General features: G+C 38.4%; 1 protein-coding gene across 18 annotated transcripts in view; it reads left to right on the forward strand.

The window, feature by feature from the left end:
• The window catches only part of LIMCH1 (LIM and calponin homology domains 1), a 354,085-nt gene that overhangs the window by 167,374 nt on the left and 161,118 nt on the right, over positions 1–25,593 (forward strand). For all 18 annotated transcript variants that reach the window (XM_037829692.1, XM_037829674.1, XM_037829678.1 and 15 more), the window contains exon 3: positions 6,365–6,434. In XM_037829692.1, the coding sequence (XP_037685620.1) occupies positions 6,365–6,434 (70 nt within the window). The remainder of the gene's footprint in view (positions 1–6,364; positions 6,435–25,593) is intronic.

Consider the following 25,593-nt stretch of genomic DNA (forward strand, 5'->3'; position numbering starts at 1 on the left):
CTTATTTCACTTAGCGTGATGTCTTCAAGGTTCATCCATGTTGTGGCATGTATCAGAACTTCGTTCTTTTTTACATCTGAATAATATTCCATTGCATATTTATAGTACATTTTGTTTATCCATTCATCTGTTGTTGGACATTTGGTTGCTTCCACCTTTTGGCTATTGTGAATAATGCTGCTATAAAAACTGATATACAAATATCTGTTTGAGTTCCTGCTTTCAATTCTTTTTCATATATACCTAGAAGTGGGATTGCTGAGTCCTATGATAATTCTGTTAACTTTTTGAGGAACTGCCAAACTGTTTTCCACAGCAGCTGCATCATATTACATCCCCACCAATAAGATGCAAGGGTTCCTATTTCTCTGCATCCTCACCAATAGTTGTTATATTCCATTTTTTTTTTTAAATAGTAGCCACTCTAGTGGCGTAAGGTGTGATTTTGATTTGCATTTCCCTAATGGCTAATGACATTGAGTATCTTTTCATGTGTTTATTGGCCATTTGTATATATTCTTTGGAGAAATGTCTATTCAAGTCCTTGGTCCATTTTTTAATTGGGTTGTTTTTCTTTTTCCTGTTGAGTTGTAGGATTTCTTTATATATTCTGGATATTAAACCCTAGCAGGTATAAGGTTTCCATATATTTTTCATCCATTCTGAAGGTTGTCTCTTTACTTTCTTGATAATATCTTTTGACGCACAAAATCTTTTTTTTTTTGGATGAAGTCCAATTTACCGATTTTTTTTTTCTTGTGTTCTCTGTGCTTTTGGTGTAAAGTGTAAGAATCTGTTGCCTAATGCAATGTTCTGAAGATGTTTCTCCATGTTTTCTTCTTAGAGTTTTGTAGTTTCAGCTCTTATATGTAGGTCATTGATTCAGTTTGTGTTGACTCTAACATACAGTGTGAGGTAGGGGTCTATTTTCATACTTTGCATGTGGATATCCAGTTTTCCCAGCACCATTTCTTGAAGAGACTATTCTTTCCCAATTGAGTGGACTTGACACCCTTGCCAGAAATTAGTTAGCCACAGATGTGGGGTTTTTTTCCTGGACTCTCAATTCTTTTTCATTGGTCTATATGTCTATCATTGTGCCAGTACCACACTGTTTTGATTACTTTGGCTTTGTCGTAAGTTTTGAAATCAGGACGTGTGACTCCTTCAACTTTGTTCTTCTTTTTCAAGATGCTTTTGGCCATTTGGGATCCTTTGCTCTCCCATATGAATTTGATGATTGCCTTTTCCATTTCTGCAAAGAAGGCTTTTGGAATTTTGTTTGGGTAATATTGACATCTTAGTGATATTAAGTATTTCAGTCTATGAGTATTGGCTAGCTTTCCATTTATTTAGGTCTTCCTTAATTTCTTTCAGCAATGATTTGTAATTTTCTTTGTACAAGTCCTTTACATCCTTAAATTTATTCCTAGATGTTTTATTCTTTTAGTTCCTATTGGAAATGGAATTGTTTTCTTGGTTTCCTTTTCATATTGTTCATTGCTGGTATATAGGAAGGTGAGTTTTGAAAATTCTGATTTTTTTGAGGAGAAAACTGAAACCCTAATCAAGTGACTTCCAGTGGCTCACAACTAATGCATGTTGGAGTAAGCTTTTGAAACCTAGTCTCCTGACTTCAAATTCCTTGCTCCTTCTACTTTATCAAGTTGAATGTTTGAAGTGTTTTGTGATTTAGCATTTTTTATCTCTCCTTTCTGATACCCATGACTTTAACAAGCAAAATTTTTCTTTATTCGTACAGGTGTAAATTTATTTCTAAAACTGTTTGCATATGGTGGTCTTTTAAAAATGTAGATCAGCTCATCTCATTCTCCATTTTAAAACCCTCTGATGCTTCACATTGTTCTTAGGATAAAATGCAAGCACCCTGCCTATGCCTGTCTCCTGCTTACCTCTTGACCTCATGTATTATGCCTCCTTCCACTCACTCTTCTTGACTACACTGGCCTTGTTGCTGTCCCTTGAATCTACCAAGCCTGTTCTTGCCCCATGGCCTTTACACTAAGTGTTCAGAACTCTTGTCCTCAAATCTGTCTGTGATCTATACCTTTGTATCATTCAAATTCCTTCGCACCCATCTTCTGACCACCAAATTAAAGAACCACCCACATAGCCTTTTACTATGCTTGTCTTCCTGGTGCTTATGCTTTCTGAACTTTTCTTGAAATCTATTTATGGTTCATTTTCTGTGATCCAACTGCATCACCCTCTTGTCTGTATCAAGATTATAAGCTGCAAGAAACTTATTCATTGTTCATTGTTCATTGTTCATTGCTCCCTTCCCTGTGCCTAGAGCAGGGACAGAATAGGCACTCGATGCAAACTGTTGGATAAATAAATATCTGAAGATAGGTCATCCTAATTAGCTCTTAGATATTCTATATTGCTTTTTTTTTTTTAATTTTTGTTTGTAGTTGTGCTATATTTAGCACCAAAGACATGGAATAGTACAAGTGCCTACTTTTTTGGTTGTGTGGAATTATGCCAATTTCCCAGGAATGTCTTTAGAAGAGAACAAGGCTGATCTGCCATCAGATGGAGAGGGCGGACTTTTGGCTGTAGGTTTTGAGGAGCAGAGACCACTGGCGGGAAATTGGTGTTGTGTTCTGCTGAGTGGGGATTGCTGGCAAGTGAATAACTGCGTCTTTCCTCTGGAATTCCTGCCAATGTTGTATGTCATCCACAGACAAAACTCGGATCTGGCATGTCTTACCATCTCCCAACAGATACCCTCTGCCATTTGTCTTTTATTCCCACCTGGTGTTATTTTCCCATTGTTTTAAGATAGTGTTTATCTGGGATTTGGTTTTTTTTTTTTTTTGTTTCCTGTATGCTTTTTTGAGTAGTGCTTTGATGAGGACATACTGAAGCTGGACTTTCTAAAGGACCAAGTCTGGCCATAGGTGGCTCCCTCTCCTGGCATTGCTGCAAACTATCTGAGGCTTAATTTTTTTTTCTGCAAAAATGATGGAAAGAATCCAGGACCTATCTCTACTGGACAGGACTTTTCAGGGATAATCTTCCCAAAAGGTTCAGAAATAGATCATCATCATCTTCATTGCTTCAAAGCATATCACCAATAATATTTATTGAAAACATTTGTATTTTAATTTACATAGGAGGGCTGTAGTGCTTTTTAATAAAACCTCAAGTGAATATCCTTGACCCTTATCCATAGCTGTATTGTTGAATTTGTCACCTGCTTTCTAATGCATGTTAAAAATTATACTCAGGTTATTACAGACTACCAGGTAAGCATGTTTTGTGTGTTTCTACAATGTGAGTTCAATGTTATCATTTATCATTGTGTTCTGTAAACTGTGTACAGAATTCAGGCCAAGTTTACAGGGAAAAATACAGCTGCCTGGTTCTTGAAAATATTCCCAAATACTTAAGAGCACGTTGGCTTGTTAATTTTTAATTTATGATAAAACCACATGAGAGAGATCATAGTAATTTGTTACTCTTCTTATTAAGTTTAGCATCATAGTTATTTATTTTGTTTTGGACAACTTTGTGTGCCAGGAAAAATTTCTGCTATATAAATGTAATTCTACAAAGGATGAATACAATTCAGTATTTAAGACTGTTTTTAAAAACCTAAGAGTGAATAAGAGAGGAGTTGGTGGTGCCACGCTTGTTGAGGATGTTATGAGCACACTTCTTAGAGATAGGAGGAAAAAAGCGTGACGCTTTAAAAGGATTTTTAAACTATGAGTCTTTGGTAAGGTGCTATTTTTTTCTAATCTGGGAACACTTGATATCAACAAGTGAACATCTGGTAATTCACTTGTTGGATTAGCAACAAACCTAGGGGATCTAGTAGTACTTTTATTTCCTTAGAAAAATCACAAAATTACTAGACAAAATAGTTGATCTATTATGCTTTGAATCAAATAACTTTAAATAAATAAATACTTACCCACAACTATAGAGAAACATTTCTAGAGGGAACTTATTATATGTCATGCTCTGTGCTAAACTTCTTGCATATTTTACTGCATTTGTTTCAATGATGCCTATGCAATTGGTACCATTTATTTCTGTTTTACAGTCGGCGATCCTGAGGTTAATGGATTTGCCCAAGTTTATAACCTTAGTAAATGGCAGAACTGGATTTTGAATCCAGGTGGCCTCTGGAGTCAATGGTCTCATCTCTTTCTGCCAGCTCCATATCAGGCTATGGTAGTCCACAGCTATTAAAAAAAATTGATAATGCACAATTTCCTGGGTAAAATGTTCAGCCTCCAAGATATATTGTTAAGTGAAAAAACAATGTGTGGCAGAGTGTGTATAATATGCTGCCTCATCTTTAAAAAAATTATGATTAGTATACATATTTTCATAAATTGGCTCTGAAAACTCTTAGTTTTTCCTGAGGCCCTATGGAAGAGGGGTGAGAGTGAGACTACATTTTATGGTGTATCCTCTTGGTTCCTTTTGAATTTTCAACACTGTACATGAATACTATTTTTAAAAATTTCAGTTTAAAATGACTCATTTAATACTAGGGAAAAAAGGAATGCATCTTAAGAGGTTTGCAAATTTAAAAACTTTGCTTGGGATGCATCATGTCTATCTGTTTATTTTAAACCACAAGTTATAGGATATTAGTACTACCTGAGAAAGACCACTGATCCAGAAACTCGGATTCTGGGCCTGACTGGGCCCCTCATCAGCTCTGGGGAAATTACTCAACACTATCAGGAGTCAGTTTTCTCAGCTGTAAGATGGGTATAGTGAACATGTGGCTTTCCAGCTTGGAAAACCAATAATTCCAAAATAAGGTCAGAGAAGCATTTTTAAAAATTATTAAATTCATGGTTGAAGCTAAGTGGGTTCATGAAAAGAGCAGCTATCTTGCACCTCAGTGGGGAAAAGGTACATGCCCAATAGAGTGGCACCAATTGGTGGCAGCATGTTGGAACAGCACTGAAAGTGACTGAAAACAGGCAAGGAAGCCTTGGTGCAAAATGGCATGCCCTGAAGTGACAGCCGTAACCACTGCAGGGATATTTCTCAATATGTTAATACACAGAGGTGTGAAAGTCAACTACAGGCTAAATTCAAGATTACATATTAAAACTATTTTAATCAGGTTTTTGTTACCGAGCTATAGAACTCTATCAAGCATAGGTTAGGTTTCTCCAGAATTTACTATGTTCCTGGATTGGATAAATTATAACAGGGTTTGGCAAACTTTTTCTGTAAAGGGCCAGGTTGTGAAATTTCCATGCTTTGTGGGCCATGTAGTTTCTGTTGTACCATTCAGCTCGGCTATTGCATCACAAAGCAGCCATAAACAATGTATAAATGAATGGGCATGGCTGTGTTCCAGTAAAACTTTATTTACCAAATCAGGTGTTGGATCAGATTTGGCCCACAGGTTGCAGTTTGTTGACCCTTAAATTATAATAAACTCCTGCCTTGTTTCTTCTTACACTGCATACCGTGAGATAATTTACCTAATTGCCTCTCCTGTGATTCCTAAATAGAGGGGCAAATTCTTCTGGTCTACACCCCCTTACCTTCAATCATTCCTTTATAATAATCTGTTTTGCAGATTCTCCATTCCACCGCATTAGCCTGCTGCTAACCATATTTTAGTTTTACAGGTTGTCTTCCCTGTTCCTCTGAATTTACTCTGAAGTGCTATTTCCTAAAGGCAAATGGTTAGAGTTGTTTCTCTTGCATTCCCTTACTTCTATTACCATTTTTACATGATTTCAACCTTTACCCTGGAAAATCGTTTCCTCAAATATCTCCTGTACCTAGGGAATTGTGGTCAACCTTGTTTAAAATCTTCTTGACATGACTGGTTAACCTTTTGCTAAACATATTCTTCCCTTTCTTAAGTGAAAGTCAACCACATTTAACAAGCCACTCACCTCAAAGAGCGGAAGTAGAATTAATTTTGGCAAAACCCTTGGAAGGATAGATGATCTCTGGACTTAGTGAATCCTTAGAGAGAGCCCTACCTTAGCCAGGAAAACTGTGAACACACCTTACCTGCACAATAATACCTGTCCCCAATCCTAGACAGCTCCCTCCCAGTCCCTCTCCAGCTTACAACCTTGTCCTTTATCTGGAAGATCTCCCAGGCTCCATCGTTTCTTCTTCCAACATTCGCAAACTCTAAAGCTTCACCTACCTTGCACAAACTTGATGTTGGCAAAACTTTTCAATTGTTTGCATGAAGGCTCATAGATTATTGAGATTTACTAGATGCTTTAAATTCACTGCTTTTCCTTTTCAGCAATTTAGCCGAAGCCCTAGATAAAGGTGATTTGTGTGATCCATCTTGCTTTATGTCTCACATGACATTCTGCCTTTTCCATGACAGGTTGCTGAATGCTATAAAGCCAGGACTTGTTAAAAAGATCAATAGATTGCCTACCCCCATCGCAGGATTGGTGAGTATCCAGAATAGAGATTTATTTTCCAACATTCCTTTGCTCTAACCTAAGGGTCACGACAGTATCATTTATTACAGTTCTTTCCTTCAATATATATTCCACTTGAATGAGAATGCATTGAATCCATTAAACTAAGAGGTCACTTAAAAATGAAAGATTGCAGTGATGCCTAAATGGCATCTTAATCTTTGTTTTTATTTTTCCCATAAGTGATAAGGACTTTCCTTCTTAAAAAAGCAAATTTGTTTTGGGGTGAGAGGCTGATAATTAGGTTGACCCCAGGGGAGGAATGTGACTGTAATTATAGTTTTCTCATTTTAGTTCTTCACTGCATTCCTCTAGAATGGAGAAGACGGGAGTTAGAAAGAAAGAGAATTTCATGATTAACAGGCAGCACATTAACAGGCAGCTGATGTCCGTCTTAAAAATCTACTTTGTATTTAAACGTTACTTTGTAGACTAACTATTTTAAAGACACGTGAGGTTCTAAGGTGATCCTAATGCTTTCTGGAGCTGAACCTACCCAGGTAAAACAAATAAAACTCATTTGTTCACATGTGATGAGAAGCAGGGTTGCTTTTTTTTTTTCCCATGCATTGATAGGTTTCGTTATTCTTGGCAACTAATTTTAATTGCTTTAAATGAGGTTGCGTCTTGTGGAACAGAAGGAAGAAGGTTGAAGATCAAGAAGACAACTAACTACTCTTTGTTCTTGAAAGAACTGGGCACACCTACATATGTACACATATGTACACACACACACACACACACACAAAGCTGAGAATGCATGTGGCCTGGCAACGAGTCACTGACTGCTTCCATTGTGACTGCCTTTTGTGCATGTGGCCTTGAAGAAAACAATAAGAAATATGTCAAGAATTTAGGCAAGATCCTACGTAGCTCTTGATTGTGGTTAAAAAGTTTCTTAGCTGCATCACAATGACTAAATGAAATTAGATGTGACAGACAATCGTTTGTGTTTGAGAACTGTGTGGGTCATGGTGACAAGCTGCATGGTTTCAGTAAGTTGAAATGAAATGGGTGTTTTCTTTATTTTAATTGTTATTTCTGTGGATGCATTTTATTTCCCATACTGGTTAATTATGAGGTAGTGATTAGTCATTAAAAATCCTTCTGATTTCATTTGTCAGAATCATATAAAAATATAAGTTAAATAAACAAAGAAAGAAACAAACAATGCAGGAATGAAGGATGGAAGGAAGAGATTTGAATAATGTTTAAATAAGTAAATAATTAATATATGTACATTATATATTATATGTTGATATGTGCATATATCAATTGATTCTTTGTTTAAAACCTTAATCATATCCATTTCTTCCAAATGTTAAAGCCATGATCTTAATGATCCTGACAAATACTTGTTCGGTTCCCCAACCTGTGGCATCCCTTGACTTTGGAGCTCCAGGATTTAATGACTTCCTGGATAAAGTCAAGGAAGACCCCAGTGAAAGTCAAGGAAGACCCCGGTGAAATTCATGTGAGCCTTAGAAAGGGGCTCCAAGTCCAGCAGCTGAAGAAAAAAGAGTTTTGAAACTCTTTTTTGAAAATATGAATCATAAATAATTTTTTGAAAATGTGAATCATAAATAATCTTAGTAAAATTAAGAGTTTGGGACACTTGATTTATCTTCATATTATTTATTGCTGCAAGTCGAATATTCTTTACATATTGCCTCTACTTTGGAGTGGGCAGGTCATTTGATGCAAGAAAGCCAGGAGGACTCAGTTGTTCTCCCCCTATTTACATGCTTGACATCTATGCCTCTGTTTCCCTTTTTCATTTGAATTTCCTTTCTTTTCACGTTAAATAACAACGTACATGACAAATGACACTTTATCCTTTTCTTCTTTATCTTTTTCTTGATCCTTTCCAACTAACACTTCTCCACTTACCATCATCCTATGTCACTTATATCATCTTTACCAATTCATTATCTTTAGTCCACAAAAATGCTTTCATAAATAGTCGATTACTGCCTATTCACTAACAATTCCTGAATCTACAAATCTGGTCAAACCATCTTCCTGTCCCCCAGTTCCCTGTAAATCAACATTTCCAAAAACCAGTGCACTAGTTGGGGTCCTGGCAGAAAACAGAAACCCCCACCCGCCCCCAGTTGTGTTGGTGTTCTGCCAGTTTTTGCTCCTCAAGCCTATTGTCCGTTCCCTTACTTCACTCATCTTCCTGTCTGCCTTCATGACTTGAACTCTTCATAACCCCCAAATCATCATTTCTAGCCAATTCCTCTCTCCTGAACTCCAGGCCTATAGCTCTGCCTATTGGACCTCTCCATCTGGATGTCCTACCTGCGTCTCGAGTCAGACTTAAATGACCACATCCCCTCCACCTATTTCCCAATGTCAGTAAAGGCATCATGGACATGCAGTTGCCCTAGTTTAGCTTTGGCAACTTTTCCCAGTCTCTCCACTTGTCTGCATTTCCTTGGCCATTGCCCTGGAGGAGGCCAGCCTTGGCTGGACTGTTGCAAGCAGCTTGCAGTTCCCCGACACGATTCACACTCATGGTTTGATGCCTTTTCTCAGGATACTTCTTATTTATATATAACCTCATCCTGCTCTTCCTGACAAAACTGATTCATTTATCAAGACCCAACACAAAAACCACCTCTGTTGTGAGGCCTTTAGTGTTGATGGCCTATAATATTTTATTACAGAACACAGAGCATCTCCTGGTATAGGAGAAAATAAGAGAAACAGAGAAATAAAATTCAACTGTGTTGAAATTTGCTCTGAGGAGTAAAATTTTGAATAACTGTTGTTAGTTTGAAATTAAAGGAGTGTAGATGGTTGAGACCCTGGCTTTAAGCAGTTAATAGGCCATGGTCAGACTTACCAAATGAGATCAGGTGTCTTCACAGTGCACTGAGAAGTCACATTAGTGTGATAGAATGCCCGCCAACATATTTAGCCTAAACCCAATTCTGAGAAAACAATCAGACAACTCCAAATTGAGGGACATACTGCAAAATAACTGGCCTGCACTCTTTAATATTGTCAAGGGCATTAAACATTCTCCATCTGCAAAATGCTGAAAAACTGTTTTAGATTAAAGGTGACTAAGGAGATATAGCAGCCAAATTCAATGTGTGATTCTTGCTTTGATCCTTCATTGAGAAAAAAATAACTATAGTAGATATTTTTGGGACAATTGGAGAAATTTGAATATAGACTGAATATTGGATAATAGTATACTTGCAGAATTTAATTTCCTGAGCATAATAACTGTCCTGTGTATCTAGGAGAATACCTTTGTTTTAGGAGAAGATACATGCTGGAGTATTTAGACATGTCTTGATGGGTACAACAAATTCTCTAATTGTTCAGCAAAAACTATCTGTATATTATGTATAATTTTACATGCACACAGATGGTGAGAGAGAGAAAGAAAATGTGGCATAGTGTTGGATCTAGGGAAAGAGTATGTAGGTGTCATTGTACATTGCAACTTTTGGTAGGTTTGAAATTTTTCAAAATAAGAAGTTTAGGATAAAAAATTAATTATCTTATCTTTTTCTTTTCTTTTCTTTTCACATCAAATAAGTAGAGATTTGGAGAAGGCCGAGGCTTTGGGCAGTATAATGCAGGCTTTTTGTGTGAGCATATTTTTCCCATGGTAACTTCTTCCTCCTGATGTTCCTGACACTCAGGAAAGGACAAATGGTAAATCTGTCAAGTCAGCTACAGGTTTCTAGGCCAACTTTTACTTTGTGCAGGGGTTCACAGGCCCTGGCTATCTATTGAGCAGGGAGCCAGCAGTAGCAGGGGCCACAGGGATGGGAGAAACGTGGCCAGAGGGTTTTCCATGACTGCAGTCCATGCCTGTAATGTCCAAATGGCCTGGTGTTGAGAAACCACTCCATTAAGATGGCCCAGCTGCTTGACTTGAAGATAAACAGAAAAGTGTGTTTTCGCATAGCAGTCCCCAATTATAAACACATGTAGATTTACAAAGGAATGAATAGGTGCATTTAGCCCCTGAGTCTTGAGCTGTGGTTACAAAGAATTCAGGGGTGAAGGTGTTAAAACAAAGTAGTTGAAAACCATTTCCTGGCAAGAAAGCAAAGACCCTGGATCAAGGTCTGTGTTTCTTCTGGAACAATCGCTGACATATGAAGCAGTGTGGTGACTGCCTGCAGATGCTTGCATTCTTTTTTAGGTGTTAGTGATACTGTTAGCTGTTTCCAGAGAGAAAGACCTCAAATTTAGGTCTTGGCATTCCAAAGACTTTTTAAAATTCTGCCCTCCAGGCTGCCAGTTCGTCAGTATTGCACAATCAAGCCACATCCTGAAACTCAAGTCAGCGGTCATTAGAGATCATTTGGTTTCATCACAAGAACATTAGACTTTGTTGCAAAAGACGTAAATGTATAAAATCCTTGCTTATGTTAGGAGTTTTGGAATTAAGCTTTTTCTTGTCCAGACTTAGAGTGGGACAGCTGCTGTCTATGAGTGTGTATGTGTGTTTGTGCACACATGTGAAGGAAAACTGAAAATGGATGATATCTGGGGATCCTGCCCTTGAATGCTGAACCTTCCTAGACCTACTGTGGAAGATTTGCTTGATCTTGCATAGGAATCCATGAGGATGAAAATGATCCTACAAAAAAGAGCATTTTATAGATGGAAGGACATTATAGAAATATTTGTTTTATAGATGAGGACATGTGGGTCCATTAAGGGAAACTTATTTGCCCAAGGTGGATCCCAAGCCCAGGCCATGTTTCTCCTTGGCTGTGCTACATATCAAACGTGTTCCCAGTTGAAGATGGATCACATGTTAATGACAGATTATTTTACCTCTCGTGAGAAGGAGGAAAAGGCAAAGACTCACTTTAAGTTCACCTCTTTTTTCTTCCTTTTGGCCAGTGCCTTCAAAATATCTTCTGTAGCTCTATCCGTGAGTTTCACGGAACTTCTCTTAGCCTGATGAATGGTGGAAATTTGACTCTAGCTGAAGTGTGCTGGGATATAGCAGGAATGTAACTGGTAGATTTATTCTACCACCTAGTAACCCTAACTCACTCAAAAACTTATTCTTTGGAAAAGGGAAGCATTTTTCTATAATCAAAAGATAGGGTTTCAAATATGCTTAGAGCTGAGCTTCCTGAAATGGATAAAAATGTAAGTTTCCATAAACTCTGTGGACTTTAGGAAGCTTTCAAAAGGTTTCTGCTTTGTCTTTTGTAACCAATACCAGAACAGTTGACATTTCATTATCTGAGGGAGGTCGGAGTAGGAGAAATGATGAAAGGGTTGTCGAGATTTCCATATTATGAGAAGATTAAAATTATTAATGTTTTGGACAAAAGGATAGACATATGAAACTGTTGAAAGCTGAGTAGCAGGAGTGAAAAGCCCTTATGTAAACTTCATATTTTAAGAAGATGACAGTGCAATAAATTTGGGTCCCAGGTGTTTCGGGTATCTGCCTGCCAAGAGGAGGTGTTCTGCAAATCCTAAGTGGAGATTAGCTATTGTGCCTCAGCTCATCTGTATCAGTGTCTTATGTTTTAGGTTTATACTTCCTTTAGAATTTCTAGAACATTTACCTGCCCTTCAACAGGTTTTCTTATCGTTACCTCAGAAAAACCGAACAAAGTTCTGTTTTGTGCCCCTGTCTCTCTTCAAGTTAAAGCTGGTATTTTAGGCTGGGAGAGAGGCAGAACCGGCAAAGAGGGCAGTCAGAGGAATGAGGCACAAAGACGATCACCACCACTTTTTAAAATACCTACCGTGTACCAGGCACAATGCCAGATTACCCTTCTCGATCTTTACAATAGGCCTGTGATGTAGTATTGCTCTATGCTCACTATATTTTGGGAAAACAAGGCACAGAGAAGTAAGTTACCACCTTTCCCATTAATAAGAAGCAGAATTGGGGTTTGAATCTGGGTTTGGCCAACTCCTGAGTCCATGACTTTCCCACTGTATCACACTATCTCCACTAGGCCTCATACCATACAATTTAGTTCTCCTTGAATCAAGGAAGTGTCGTATGTTTGTAGAAGATAACCTCTCACCCCTCATTTAAGGTATATTAATTTAAGCAAATTGAGACAGGGATCTGTTTTAAAAGGGATTGCTCAATGTAATATTTCTACTATAACCCCTGAAAATCAAACTGCCATCTCATCAGTCAATGCAACACCTGTCCGTCAACGCATGATAATAGGCATTTGAAATCTTTAATGAAGCCTTTAAAAAATTTCATAGAGGGATTCCATTTATACTATGCACTAAAACTTCCTAAAATCCTCTCTTTTCTCTCTCTCTCTGTATTTACACACAATCATACACTCATAACACTCTAGCCAGCTCCCCCCAGCTACCTAAAACCTTCCAGACTCAGAGTGTGCTAGTGCTTGTCTTTCTTGGCTCTTATCCCTTTCTCTGCTCTTACTAACCCTCAGCCTTTTCCAGTACAAATCAACCCAGCTAGACGTAGCTTCTTCCAATTCTTCTTTTACCCACGATCCTGATTGTGAAAAACAAAGACTAAGGAACAGGCAGACAGAATTCTCCTTCCTGGCAGGGGAGGAGGAGAGACTTTGAATACTCCTGCCCTAGGATATTTTTCCTGCCACACTCTGCTCTTTGTGGTGGCTTTCTGGTATGACCAGGGATCTCAGGAGGTGGTCGTGCTCTTCTTTGGGAAACAGCTGAAAACTGGTAGCTAAGTGATGTTCTGTGTTAAGGAGGCAGATTACACTGAAGGAAATGAATAGACCTTGTGAAGTCTAGCAGCCAAAATTGAATTTAATGACACACTTTCCTTTATCTTCATCAATGGCTCAGTAAAAGAAGCCTCAGTTATGTTCCCACACCATACACAGAAGGAATGCTCAATTTGCCAGTCGCAGATTTGGTGCCAAAGCCAAGCCAAAGTAGGGGATGATGGTCAGCATTAGTAGGTTTAAACATAAAAGAGCATAGACTGTAGGGAAAAACACGACACAAGGATCTTTGGAACACTCAACCCTGCATTCAGCTGAATGGTGGAATATGAGCTTAAGAGGTTCTTAGTGTTATTTAATGCTGCCCAAGTCAATATGGCCTGTATGCTGCTAGTTGTAACAGCCTCCAGAGTCAGCATCTAAAGGTACAGATCGTCACTTGTCCCTCACTTTCCCAAATAACTTTACAGGGCTCCCACTGAGTATGGAAATCTTAGTTTGCCAGAGTGACTGTGACAAATATTACGCAATGGGTTGGCTTACACCACAAGCATTCACTGTCTCATGGTTTTGAAGGCTAGAAGTCCAGTATAAAAATGTTGGCAAGGCCGTGCTTTCTCCTGGGGTCAGTAATGTTCTGGCGATGGCCGTCCTCCATGATATGGCAATTCCCCTCTCCTCTCTGACTTATTCTGGCTTCTGGCTTCTTCTGACTTCTGTTTGACTGCATCTGACTTTCCCGTTTTTAAGGTCTCTAGTCATACAGATTAAGACACATCCTGATTCAATTTGGCCACACCTTAATTAATTGCATCTTCAAAGGTCCTGTTTACAAATGGGTTTACACCCACAGAAATGCAGATGAAGATTTGAACCTATTTTTTGTGGGGTACATGATTTAATCCCCAACATGAAATAAAATCCAAGAACCTCAAAAAGGCATCTAAGACTCTTCCTGATCTAAGGTAACTATCTAGGTTTATTTCCCACTAAACCTATCACTCTTGGGAACTGAGAATACAGTTTATTAATAACCTAGACTAAAAGACTTGGCCACACAATGAGGACAAAGATAAAAGTTAGTCAGTCACCCAGGGGAGTGAATCTCCCTGGCAACATGGAATGTGACTCCCGGGGAGGAATGTAGACCCGGCATCATGGGAGGGAGAACATCTTCTTGACCAGAAGGGGGATGTGAAAGGAAATGAAATAAGCTTCAGTGGCAGAGAGAATCCAAAAGGAGCCGAGAGGTCACTCTGGTGGGCACTCTTACACACAATATAGGTTTTTAGGTTCTAATGAATTGGAATAGCTACCAGTAAATACCTGAAACTATCAAACTACAACCCAGAACCCATGAATCTTGAAGATGATTGTATAAAAATGTAGCTTATGAGGAGTGACAATGTGATTGGGAAAGCCATATGGACCACACTCCCCTCTGTCTAGTTTATGGATGGATGAGTGGAAAAATGGGGGAAGAAAAAAAAAGGCACCCAGTGTTCTTTTTTACTTTAATTGTTCTTTTTCACTTTAATTTTCATTCTTATTATTTTTGTGTGCATGGTAATGAAAATGTCAAAAATTAGTTTTGGTGATGAATGCACAACTATATAATGGTACTGTAAACAATTGAATGTACTCTTTGTTTTGTATGACTGCATGGTATATGAATATATCTCAATAAAAATGAATTTAAAAAAAATTAGTCAGTGACAGCCATTCTCCACAGTGAGTTGGTCAGGGTGGAAGGGAATGCTGGTGCCCACGCAGCAGGCTGGCTTTTGGTGTTCATCACTCATATGCTTGTAGCAGACCAACAAGTTAAACTGAATAAGAGCTCTTGCCCCCACCTATCCACCTTGTGATTGTGATTATTATCTCTTGTCTGATTTTCTTGTTTAGTGAATGTATTAGTTAGCTATTGCTGTGTAACAAATTACCCCAAAACCTAGTGGCTAAAAACATTACTTTATTCATTGTTTGTTGGTCAGGAATCTGGTTCCTCTGTTTCAGAATCTCTTACAAGGTTGCAATCAAGATATCAACTGGTGTCATTTTAAGAGTTGTTGGGGAAAGATACACTTCCAAGTTCACACATGTGGATGTTGGTAGGATTCAGTTCCTTGCAGGCTATTGGCCAAAGTCTCCCTCACTTCCCTGCCATGTGGGCCTTTCCACAGAGCAGCCCACAATGTGGCCACTTGTTTCATCAGAGCAAGCAAGCAAGAAGAACCAGAGAGAGAGAGAAAGTATGAACAAGTGACTGGAAGTCACAGTCCTGTATAATCTAATCTCAGAAGTGACACTTCATCACTTCTGACCATAGTCTATTCATTAAAAGCAAGTCACTAGATCCAACTTATAATCAAGGGGAGGGGATTACACAAGAGCTTGAACACCAGGAGGCAGGGATCATTGGGAATGATTCAGAATGACCTACCACAGTGAGTGGATTTGTCATATTAATCTATGAGAAATCAGGGCATATATATATTTCTTCTTCTGCTGAAAATATTGTCCTTTATGGTTATAAGATTTTAAAGATAGCATTGTATTCCTTGGACCCCCTTTCTTGCATATCATCCATGGTTTGTTTCCCATTTTCTTCTGCAGATATATACCAAAAGGAGATGCATGTTCTCTCTTGCCTTCCAAGTGAGAATCAACTTATGATTCAAAATATAATTCCTTCCTTTCAGGAACTCATCTTCTAAAAGACAAATATAAAAGTAAAGTCTAATATAAGCTAGACTATGAAATGTGAAGGAAGTATAATATGCAAGGAAGAATAAGGAAGAAATTTTTATTTGAGATTAAGGACTTTGGAAGAGATGGGATTTGATTAGTGTGTCTACAAATAGCAAAGACTATTAGCACTTGGGGAAGAGCATTCTAGCCTCAAGAAAGTGGAATGAGAAAGATTGTGAGCCAGAACATGAGTGTAGGCTGGGAGTGGCTATTATTTACATACAGAACAGCTAGAGCCCAGGGTCCTTGCATCCCTGAGAGAAATCAATAATGTGGCAAATGGACCAGGAGTAAGAAGTTGGGACCAGAAATTATAGTTGCAGGTGTTTATACTCACTTTGTATGCTGTAAGAACCACTGAAAACAAGGGACACTTGTGTTCCAGATAACTCTGGTGGCCGTGTGAGAAGCAGATTTGGGGAAGAGACCAGCAGCAGGAGTCAGTTAGGTGGCAAGGAGTCCAAGGAAGAGAGGACGGCCACCTAAACCTTGGCGGAGGCAGTGAAGGTAGAGATGAGGAAACAGGATTTTTAATTTTCACTGAACGCAGTATGCCATCAATTATAAGAAACACCATTTTTTTTAAGTATCAGTAAGACAGAAAAAAAAAGCGAATTAAATTATGACACAATGCTAAGACACTAGCGATGGAAAGATGCTTCTTTATTTCAGAGGTGAAAAAGAGTGTGCCTCTTAGAACTGGAGAAATACGAAAAATAATCTTAAGGAGATGACATCCACATTTTGGACTTGAGCAACTTGGAGGATTTTGATGCCATTGATGGGAGTCCTGGGAACAGGGGAATGAGAAATAGATTCCAAGAGAAAAGATGAATTCTCTTTTGGACATACTGAGTTGGCCCATCTCTAAGAGATGTGCAGATGTCTGGCAGACAAGTAGAAATCATGGTTTGGAACTCAGGAAAAAAGTTATAAAGAATTGGACTACGTTAATGAATGGATAATTTTGAATTTAAATCCTTATGATTAACTATATATGAAAAAAATACTTTCTTTTTCTGTAACTACAATCTTTGAAGTTTTTCCTTCTCAAATTGCAGTCTCATCTTTGAATTGTTTAGTCTATATTGGCAGGGAGGGAGAAAGAGAGAGGGAAAGATGAAAAAAAGTTTGAGACCACAGGAGAAGTCATTAGCAGTTGCACTTAGATATGAAAACCATGAATTAGAAAGAGCTTCATATAATTGACGATCATGGAGATTCAGTATCCAGCCAATCTTGTGCCCTCTTTACTCTCTTCAACCCCTTGATACTTTACTCTCAGTACTGGGTGGTAAGCCAGCCAGGCACGTGAATTCTCATTCACATGTGTTATGAATGCTTAGACTTGCTAGCTGAAGTCTAATATCCTCTTCATGCACCACAAATTATTTTTCCAAGCCTCTTTCCATAATTATTTCACATCTGTGTGGAGGTAGCAGCATTGCAAAACTTTTTTTCTCCTAGATTCTTCTCCTTCCTGTCCCTGAAAAACAAAATGCCATTCTTGGATGAAAGCAACCACTTGTTCTTTATCTTTCATTGAACAGCATTTAGCAGTGTTTGTGACATTACATCAGTTCCTCACTTTTTTTCACTTAGGAACTGACCTTCAATTAGGAACTGTGGGGAAAATATATATATAATAGCAGGAACTACATATTTCAGCCTAAGGCTTACTACTTGTTTTCACAGTCATGGTTTACCTAAAGAAGAAATTCTTGTGGAACTAGTTTTTAGCATGTACCCCAAACCCAGATTTGTAGGGATCCTAATGTTTGACAGCAGGAAAAAAATCCACCAAATATTATTGGAAAGTATCATATGAAAGAGTGAGACCATGCTAGGGCAAAACAGTAGTGCTAAAAGTGCCTTCATCTGAGGTTGTTTTTGTAGGAAGTTTGTCTTGGCAAGCATTTCAAAAGAACTTGCTAGACACCTCTTGTTCTAATTAGCTGGCTTTCTTCTAGAATCTTAGGTCTACTCTTATCTCAAAATGGATGCAAAAATTAGTTTCCCTCTCTGTCATTCTCTCCACAATATAAAGTGCTATCTTCCTGGGTGAGTAATTTGATATTTAATTTATCTTTTAAAACTTAAATTTATTGAGCCTAAACTTTTAATTGATGACTTATTTTAAACATTTTCCTTACAATTAAAAAGAAACAGGAAGACTGATATGATATGATGAGAGTCTTACTTCACTTCTGTGGTCTTCCTTCCCCTCAAAAACCCATAACCCCAGCCTAACCATGAGAAAAACAGACAGATCCAAGTTATGGGACATTCTACAAAAACACCTGACCAGGACTTCTCAAAACTATCAGGGTCATCAAAAACAAGGATAGTCTGAGGATCAGTTACAGTCCAGAGAAAGCTGAAGAGACGTGAATGTACATCTAAAAGTAGACATTTAGACTAAATGTAATATGGCAACCTGGATGGGATCCTGGAACAGAAAAGGGACATTAGAGAAAAACTAATGACATCTGAATAAAGCATGGAGTTCATTGATAGTAGTTTTCCAACGTTTGTTCGTCAGTTGTGATAAATGTACCATAGTAAAGTAAAACGTGGGGTGTGAGTTATATGGGAACTCTGCACTCTACAATTTTCTGTAAATCTAACACTGTTCTGAAGTTAAAAGTTTACTTAAATATAGGATGATAGAAGATAAAGATAAAATATAGTATAATGCAAGAAAACTATATAATAGGCAAGGAAACCAGAAGTTATTAACGATCATTAAATGTCCACCTACCATTTGAGGTATTGGTATCAATAAATGGCAGGATACCAAGAAGACAGTTGGCATATCATTTAATAACTTTTATAAATGATGAATTGGTTGTAAACACTGTTTTATAGCACTTGAAAATTCCAAACGGTAAATCTACACGTTTCTGCTAGCATATTTCAGCATCCTGTTTTTAGAATCCGTACAAAGAAATATTTCATGTCCTTTAGGGAGGTTTAATAAAAAACAACAGGTGGGGAATAGATTTTGCAGTAGCATGAACAGCCATAACCATAAATACTAGGACTCAGAATTATACCAACAGGACTGTAAACACATCAATCACCTAACAGTGCAGAAATCCCATTCTCAGATGTCATCTCAATTTCAGGCACAAAGATGAAATGCCTCCATTTAAATTCAAAACATTGAAGGGATATGATGATCTTTTATTTTCATGGGGACTCATGGAGTGGGTCCACCAGTTGCCTCATCTGTAAAATGGAGTTGATAAATCTCGTCTCAGTATTGTGGAATTAAATGAGATGGTGTATGTAAAATGCTTAATGTGGTACATAGTAGGTTTCCAATAAATTGTAACTTATTTATTATTGTGTTTATTATTTATTATGGCCACAATTATTATGGTGGCCTTAGAATTTGAGAACTAGAAACTGTTTAGAAATTTATTTTTAAACACCATTTTTTTAATTTTACAAATGGGGAAATGGAGACTCGGAAGGTTGGAGCCTTGCAGCTGCTTTGTTCCAGAGTTGGGACTTGAACTCTGGTCTCTCATGTCCCACTTGGGTGGCTGTTCCAGATTCAGATTTACTGATAGGATTACCCTCCTACTACATGCCAGGGCTGTCACAAAGCTTTCTGGACTCATTAAATCAGCCAGTTGTACCTCTCGGGAGTCTATTCCTCAAAGGGAACAAAATTCTCCGCCTCCTTCCCCGATAGGTGTGGCAATCCCACTCTCTTCAAGTCAGTTCTCTTTCCCAGCATCAGCATTTCAGGCTGCTGCAGCCTGCTCTTGGTCAGAGCAGCACGATTGCTGTGCTGAGGACTGTTTGGGGAAAGGGAATGTAGAGCGTTTTGGCTGCTCTGTTGGGGCTCCCTCTTGGAGCACACGCGGAAAGATGCCCTGCCCTTCTCCAGCGTGGATATGATGGTTTCAAGTGGATATGAGGACATGTGGGGGTGAGTAAATTTAAAAAAAAAAATACATGTTTATGGGTATCTGTGGGAAAGGAAGGAAGCTACTTTGATTGAAACACTTGGAAAAAAAAATGTTGCTTTCTATGCACTTATGGGATGGCTAAAATAATATCAAGATTGCTTTCCTGTGGAATTTACCTTATCCCCTGAAATTTTTACCACATGTTGCTTTTAATTATGCCCTTTTTTTTTTTCTCTAAGGAAAGCATTTTTTTTTCTTTTGGGGTGTGTGGCGGAGGACACATAGACACATTAGTTCAGCCAAAATAAAGAGGGCGTTGAAGAAGTTTGTGAATTTGAAGTAACTCTGCTGTGTTTTAAAGATTCATTCCCTCAGTGCACTGTTACTAAACAGCACATGATGTAAAGGGGAAATGTGACTGCATGCATATAAGGTGCTGTTTTTCCTGAGACCACTCTCATATTCTGCTCTTGTGTCTACAGTTACCTTTGCTTTCTAAAAAAAAAAAAAATCCCCATTTCTTAAAAAGGGAAGGCAGAGTCTGGGTTCAAGGGCTCCTTATCCAAGACGAGACCACTTAGCCCTTGTCCTTCTGAGTCAGTCTTTACAGCTGACCAGGGATGGAATGGAGGTTATTTCTGAGAAATTCTCTAATAAAATCCTGTCGGACCTGTCTGAACGCTAAACACTTCATGGCACTGGTTATCTCAGGGAAGGAAATTTTCCTTAGTCAAATTCAGGAGGCTGGTTGAAAACCAAGCTGAAACAGAGCCAAACGAATTCCCCCCAGCAAAATGCCTCATCTTCCTAGAGTCGGAAAATCTATTTTTATCACCTTTATTCAGCCAACTCTTCATTTTTATTCCCCCACTGAATGGACTGCTTTTTCCTTCGTGCTGCTGAATAGGCCAAATGTCTGGGGAGGCTGAAATTTCCCTTCAGATCCATCCCAGTGTGGCTGATTCAGCAGCACAGGGAGAAGGGGATTGTCCTGGGCTGCACGGGTGGGTCCTGTGCAAGGTGAAGGTCAAAGAAGACACAAAGGCTGCATGCTTCAGTAGCTTGCCTTTTACCAGGAATTCTGCCTGGAGGTCCATGCCACCCTGCACTCCTGCCCTCTGTGTAAGGCGTGTGGAGGACAACTGGGTGACCGTACCTTCTCCACCCTTGAAGACCTTCCTTCTCAAAGGAAGGGGGGGGGGGGGAGAAGGGCCAAGAATATTCCACTCTCTGCATGGTTCACGTTTTTGACTGTTAAGTAGGGCATGGGAAACTTGCCAATACATCTCCTAAATCTAATAATAATAGAGCAGAAAGAAACTTCCAGATACCATTTTGTTCATTTCCCTGTTTCCATTCAGATCTCTACCTGTGCCATTCCAGGCAGCTGCAGAGTCCTTAATGGTTCTTGGTAGTGTCCCAGGTAATGCTCAGAGGAGTGGTGATTGTTTTCTGTAAGGAAGTTTGAAAGATAATGATATGGAAAAAGAACCCACCCTCACTGAGTTTCCTTGTCTAACAGTTTCAGTATGCTTACTCTTTGGGCCACTAGGAAAGCAACAGAGATGTTGACTGTATATGGAATGGTGTTCGTGGCTATTAATGGGAAATTTCCAGCACCTGGTATATTGTAGACATTTGATGAGTATTTATTGAATGAATAGCCAGGATAGAATTCATCGTAGCCTTCGCTTAGACTTCTTAACAGCTATGCTTCAGATGATAGTGCAGCATGGTGGCTAGGAGCTGATCTCTACAGTCAGATAGCCTAGGTACAAGTCCTAGGTTTGCAATTTTGTAGCCATTGGCAGGTTATCAGTCATTGAAACTGCTGCTCCCTTATCTGTAAAATGAGAATAATATAATAGCTACCTCATATGGTTTACATGAAGAATAAATTAGTTAGTGTAGGTAAAGAGCCTAGAATTATTCCTGTCAAGTAGTTCAAGAAATGAAGGAGGAGGTGGTGGAAGAGGAGAGGATTATTGTTTATTGGGATGAATTTGGGACCTTTTGAGATTTGGACCCTGTCTTTTGTGTTCCCCTTAAACCATGATTCTAATGATTTACAAACCTTCTCTTGTCCAATAGAGAGAATAATTTGATAATAAAATGGAATTCAGAAAAAAATATTACTTCCTATCTGTCAGCAAATTGTTATTGACCTGCTACTCCATGCCAGATACTAACCCAGTGGATATCCAATGTTTATAAAGCAATCACAGTCCTTACCCTCATGGATGCTACAGTCTATATTTTAGATGGTCGCTGGGCACTGTGAACTCATTGGTTCAGTGAACACGGCTGCTGTGTTCCTCTTTCTCTACCTTAAAAAAGAATGTGGAGTATGATGTTTTCAAACTTAGCTCCCAGCAGGTGGTGAAGAGTGAGGAATTAGGGAAAGAGAGTGTGTTTATATGGAGTGACAAGAAAAACCCAACTCTACAGCAATATAAAGGCAGTGAAAGATGTGTAAGCATAGTCATCAGATTAAACCCTGAAATTGGAGGGAAATCTAAAGCAGCGATGTGTATAATTGATCTCTGAAATGTAAAGGATCACAGGTTAAGTAGTAAAAGGATGAGAAAACCAAAGCAGTTGTTATAATGACATGAATTAAGAGCCACAGCTGAGTAGACCCTGAGTCCCAAAGCTCCACATTGAGAGTGTGGATTAAAGAAGACTGGACTCCTTTGGAGCTCCTCTGTTTTCAGCTTCTGGTACTACCTTGGTGTATAGGTTTCTGTGCAGTCCCTGCAGAGCCTGGGGTCTCACATCTCTTGCAAATACAAAAGCATATGTTAACCATTTAACTCTGTCTGGGTGTGCAGGTGTATAGAACATTCTGATATTTTTATTTGGTAAATCCTTTTTTACACTCTAGATCTCTTCTATGGTGATCCATATTTCCTCTTCACAGCCTTCAGTCACCCAGGCTTTAACCAGATCTGGTGGTTTTGTTTGTTTGTTTTTAAATTGCATTAATAGATTTTATTTTTTAGAGCAGTTTTAGGTTTACAGAAAAAGTGAATAGAAAGTACAAAGAGTTCCCATATATCCTCCCTCCCCAGTACAGAGTTTCCCCTATTGTTAGCATCTTGCATTATTGTGGTACTTGTGTTACAATTGATGAACCAATATTGAGACATTATTAACAACTAACTTTTGCAGTTTACCTTAGGGTTCATTCTGTTACACAGTTCTATGGGTTTTAACAAATGCACAATGTCATGTATCCACCATGATAGCATCACTTGGAATAGTTTCACTATCCTAAAAGTCCTATGTCCACCTATTCATCCTCCCCCACCTCTCCTGAATCCCTGCAAACTCTTATTTTTACTGTCTCTATAGTTTTTCCTTTTCTAGAATGTCATATAGTTGGAGCCATACAGTAGATAGCCTTTGCAGATTGACTTCTTTCACTTAGCAATATGCAATTAAGGTTCCCCCATGTCTTTTTGTGGCTGGAGAGCTAATTTCTTTGTAAGGCCAAATAATATTTCATAGTATGGATGTGCAGAACAGTTTGTTTATCTGTCCACCTACTGAAAGACAATTTGTTTCCAGTTTTGGGCAATTATGAATAAAGCTGCTGTAAATGTTTGTGTGCAGGTTTTTGTGTGGACATAAGTTTTCAACTGATTTTGGTAAATACTTAGGAGTGTCATTGCTGGATCACATGGGTAAGTCTAGGTTTAGTTTTGTACCAACTGCCAAACTGTCCTCCAAAGTATCTGTACCATTTTGCATTGCCACCAGCAATGAATGGGAGTTCCTGTTGCCCCACTTCCTTGTCAACATTTGGTATTGTCAGTGTTTTGGATTTTAGCCATTCTAATAGGTACACAGTGGAATCTCATTGTTGTTTTAATTTGCAATTCTCTAAGGATACGAGCTATTGAGCAACTTGTCATTTGCTTATCTGCCATTTGTATAACTTTTTTGATTAGGTGTTTCTTGAGATTTTTTTTGTCCATTTTTAAATTGGGTTGTTTGTTTTCTTATTGTTGGATTTTAAAAGTTCTTTGTATATATTGGATACAACTCCTTTATTAGATATGTAAGTATTTATTAGATTGAAAATATTTCCTCACAGTTTGTGGCTTTTCTTTTCATTCCCTTAACCATATCTAGTTTTGAGCAGCAATTTTATCCCTAGATGTCTTATAGCCTAGACTGAGTAAGTCACCAGTGTGAATTATACAATGGAATAATTAATATTTTTTTCGGTCTGCTTTCATCCTGGTGGCTGGATTAATTCCTGGGGTCTCTGTTTTCTGTAAGCAGTCATTTCTTCCACAAAATCTGTCTGTGAAGATATGGGGCTTACGAAATGACTGGGGCATGTTTTACATGGCTGAATTCAGTTCCTTCTGTTTGATTCCCATGTACGCTTTGGCAGTGATTCCCACAAGCGTTTCTGTGGGTGGTGCTGGAGAACAACTTTGGTAAACAGTCCCCTGGCTGTTGTTGGCCGTGTCTCTGCAAATACCATAAAGTATGGTCACTGTGCTTTCCTAGCCCCTCCTAGAGCTGACCCCAGTGCTGAGATCTGAAAGCCTGAGCTCAGCCGTACTTGGGGCATGAGCCGCAGTCGGGAATTGGTCTGCACTTGGGGCTGCTCCTTGACTGCTCTGTGCCGGGTGCTGTTCTGGCAGCATTGAGTTTACTCTCCTCACCTTATTACACATCCTGGGCTTTTCTGCCTGTCCCTGAATCTGCCAGAGTCTTTTCTGATAGACACTCATTTTCTTTTTTTTTTTTTATTCATTTTATTGAGATACATTCACATACCTTGCAGTCATACAAAACAGAGCATACATTCGATTGTTCACAGTGCCGTTACATAGTTGTGCATTCATCACCAAAATCAATCCCTGACAGCTTCATTACCACACACACAAAAGTAACAAGAATAATAATTAAAGTGAAAAAGAGCAATTAAGACACTCATTTTCATCTTCCTCATTTCTGTTTCAATTTTCACTCCCAGAATAGCTAACCAGCCTTAGAAGTTACCAATTGTTGACTGTATCCAGACAGCTACTACTGCTACATTTGCTTTTAGGAATATGGCAAAGCTGAGGAAATTCTTGGTGATACATGTAGCCTTTCTTCTGAGAAAGCACTAAGGGCAGGAGGTTTTTGCTCTTCAACTATTCAGCCAAGGTAATTGAGGACTAAAAATGTTAAACATATGAATTTAATGGTAAAAGTTTGTAGAAAGAAAGAATATCAAGAGAAAAGTTGAAGTAGACTTGTAAAAGGGAAATCTGATTGAGTAGTAACTGAACATCTCTGTTCCTTGACTTCTGGTGTTTTTTTTTTTTTTTTTTTTTTTTTGCCTTTAAAATAGCCCATGCTATCTATTCCCTGAAGTTGACTTATTTTCCCTGTTTTTATTTCCTGCATTCCCTTAAAACAAATATTTGTAAGGTTGATTGCCGTGTTGATATTTCAGTTGGGTCCAGAAATACACCCCATCACGGTAGCTTACATTCTCTTATATTATGAGTAAATCTAATCTAGGTATTTTCTTAAGTCAGAGGACAATATTACATCAAAACAAGTAATAATAGTAAGAGAGAAAAACTTACATTATAGTGCCTACATGAATTAACTCCAGTATATTTGAAAATGAGAACTAAACAAATTATAAAATGTTCCTTACATTATTTCTAAAGAATTCTCTATTTTGGTGGTTGGAAAAACTGATTGCCATATATAATGGTCAAGAGAGCTTGGTCATTATATCTGCCA

Source organism: Choloepus didactylus, chromosome 3 (assembly GCF_015220235.1).
Source record: "Choloepus didactylus isolate mChoDid1 chromosome 3, mChoDid1.pri, whole genome shotgun sequence".
NCBI lineage: Eukaryota > Metazoa > Chordata > Mammalia > Pilosa > Megalonychidae > Choloepus > Choloepus didactylus.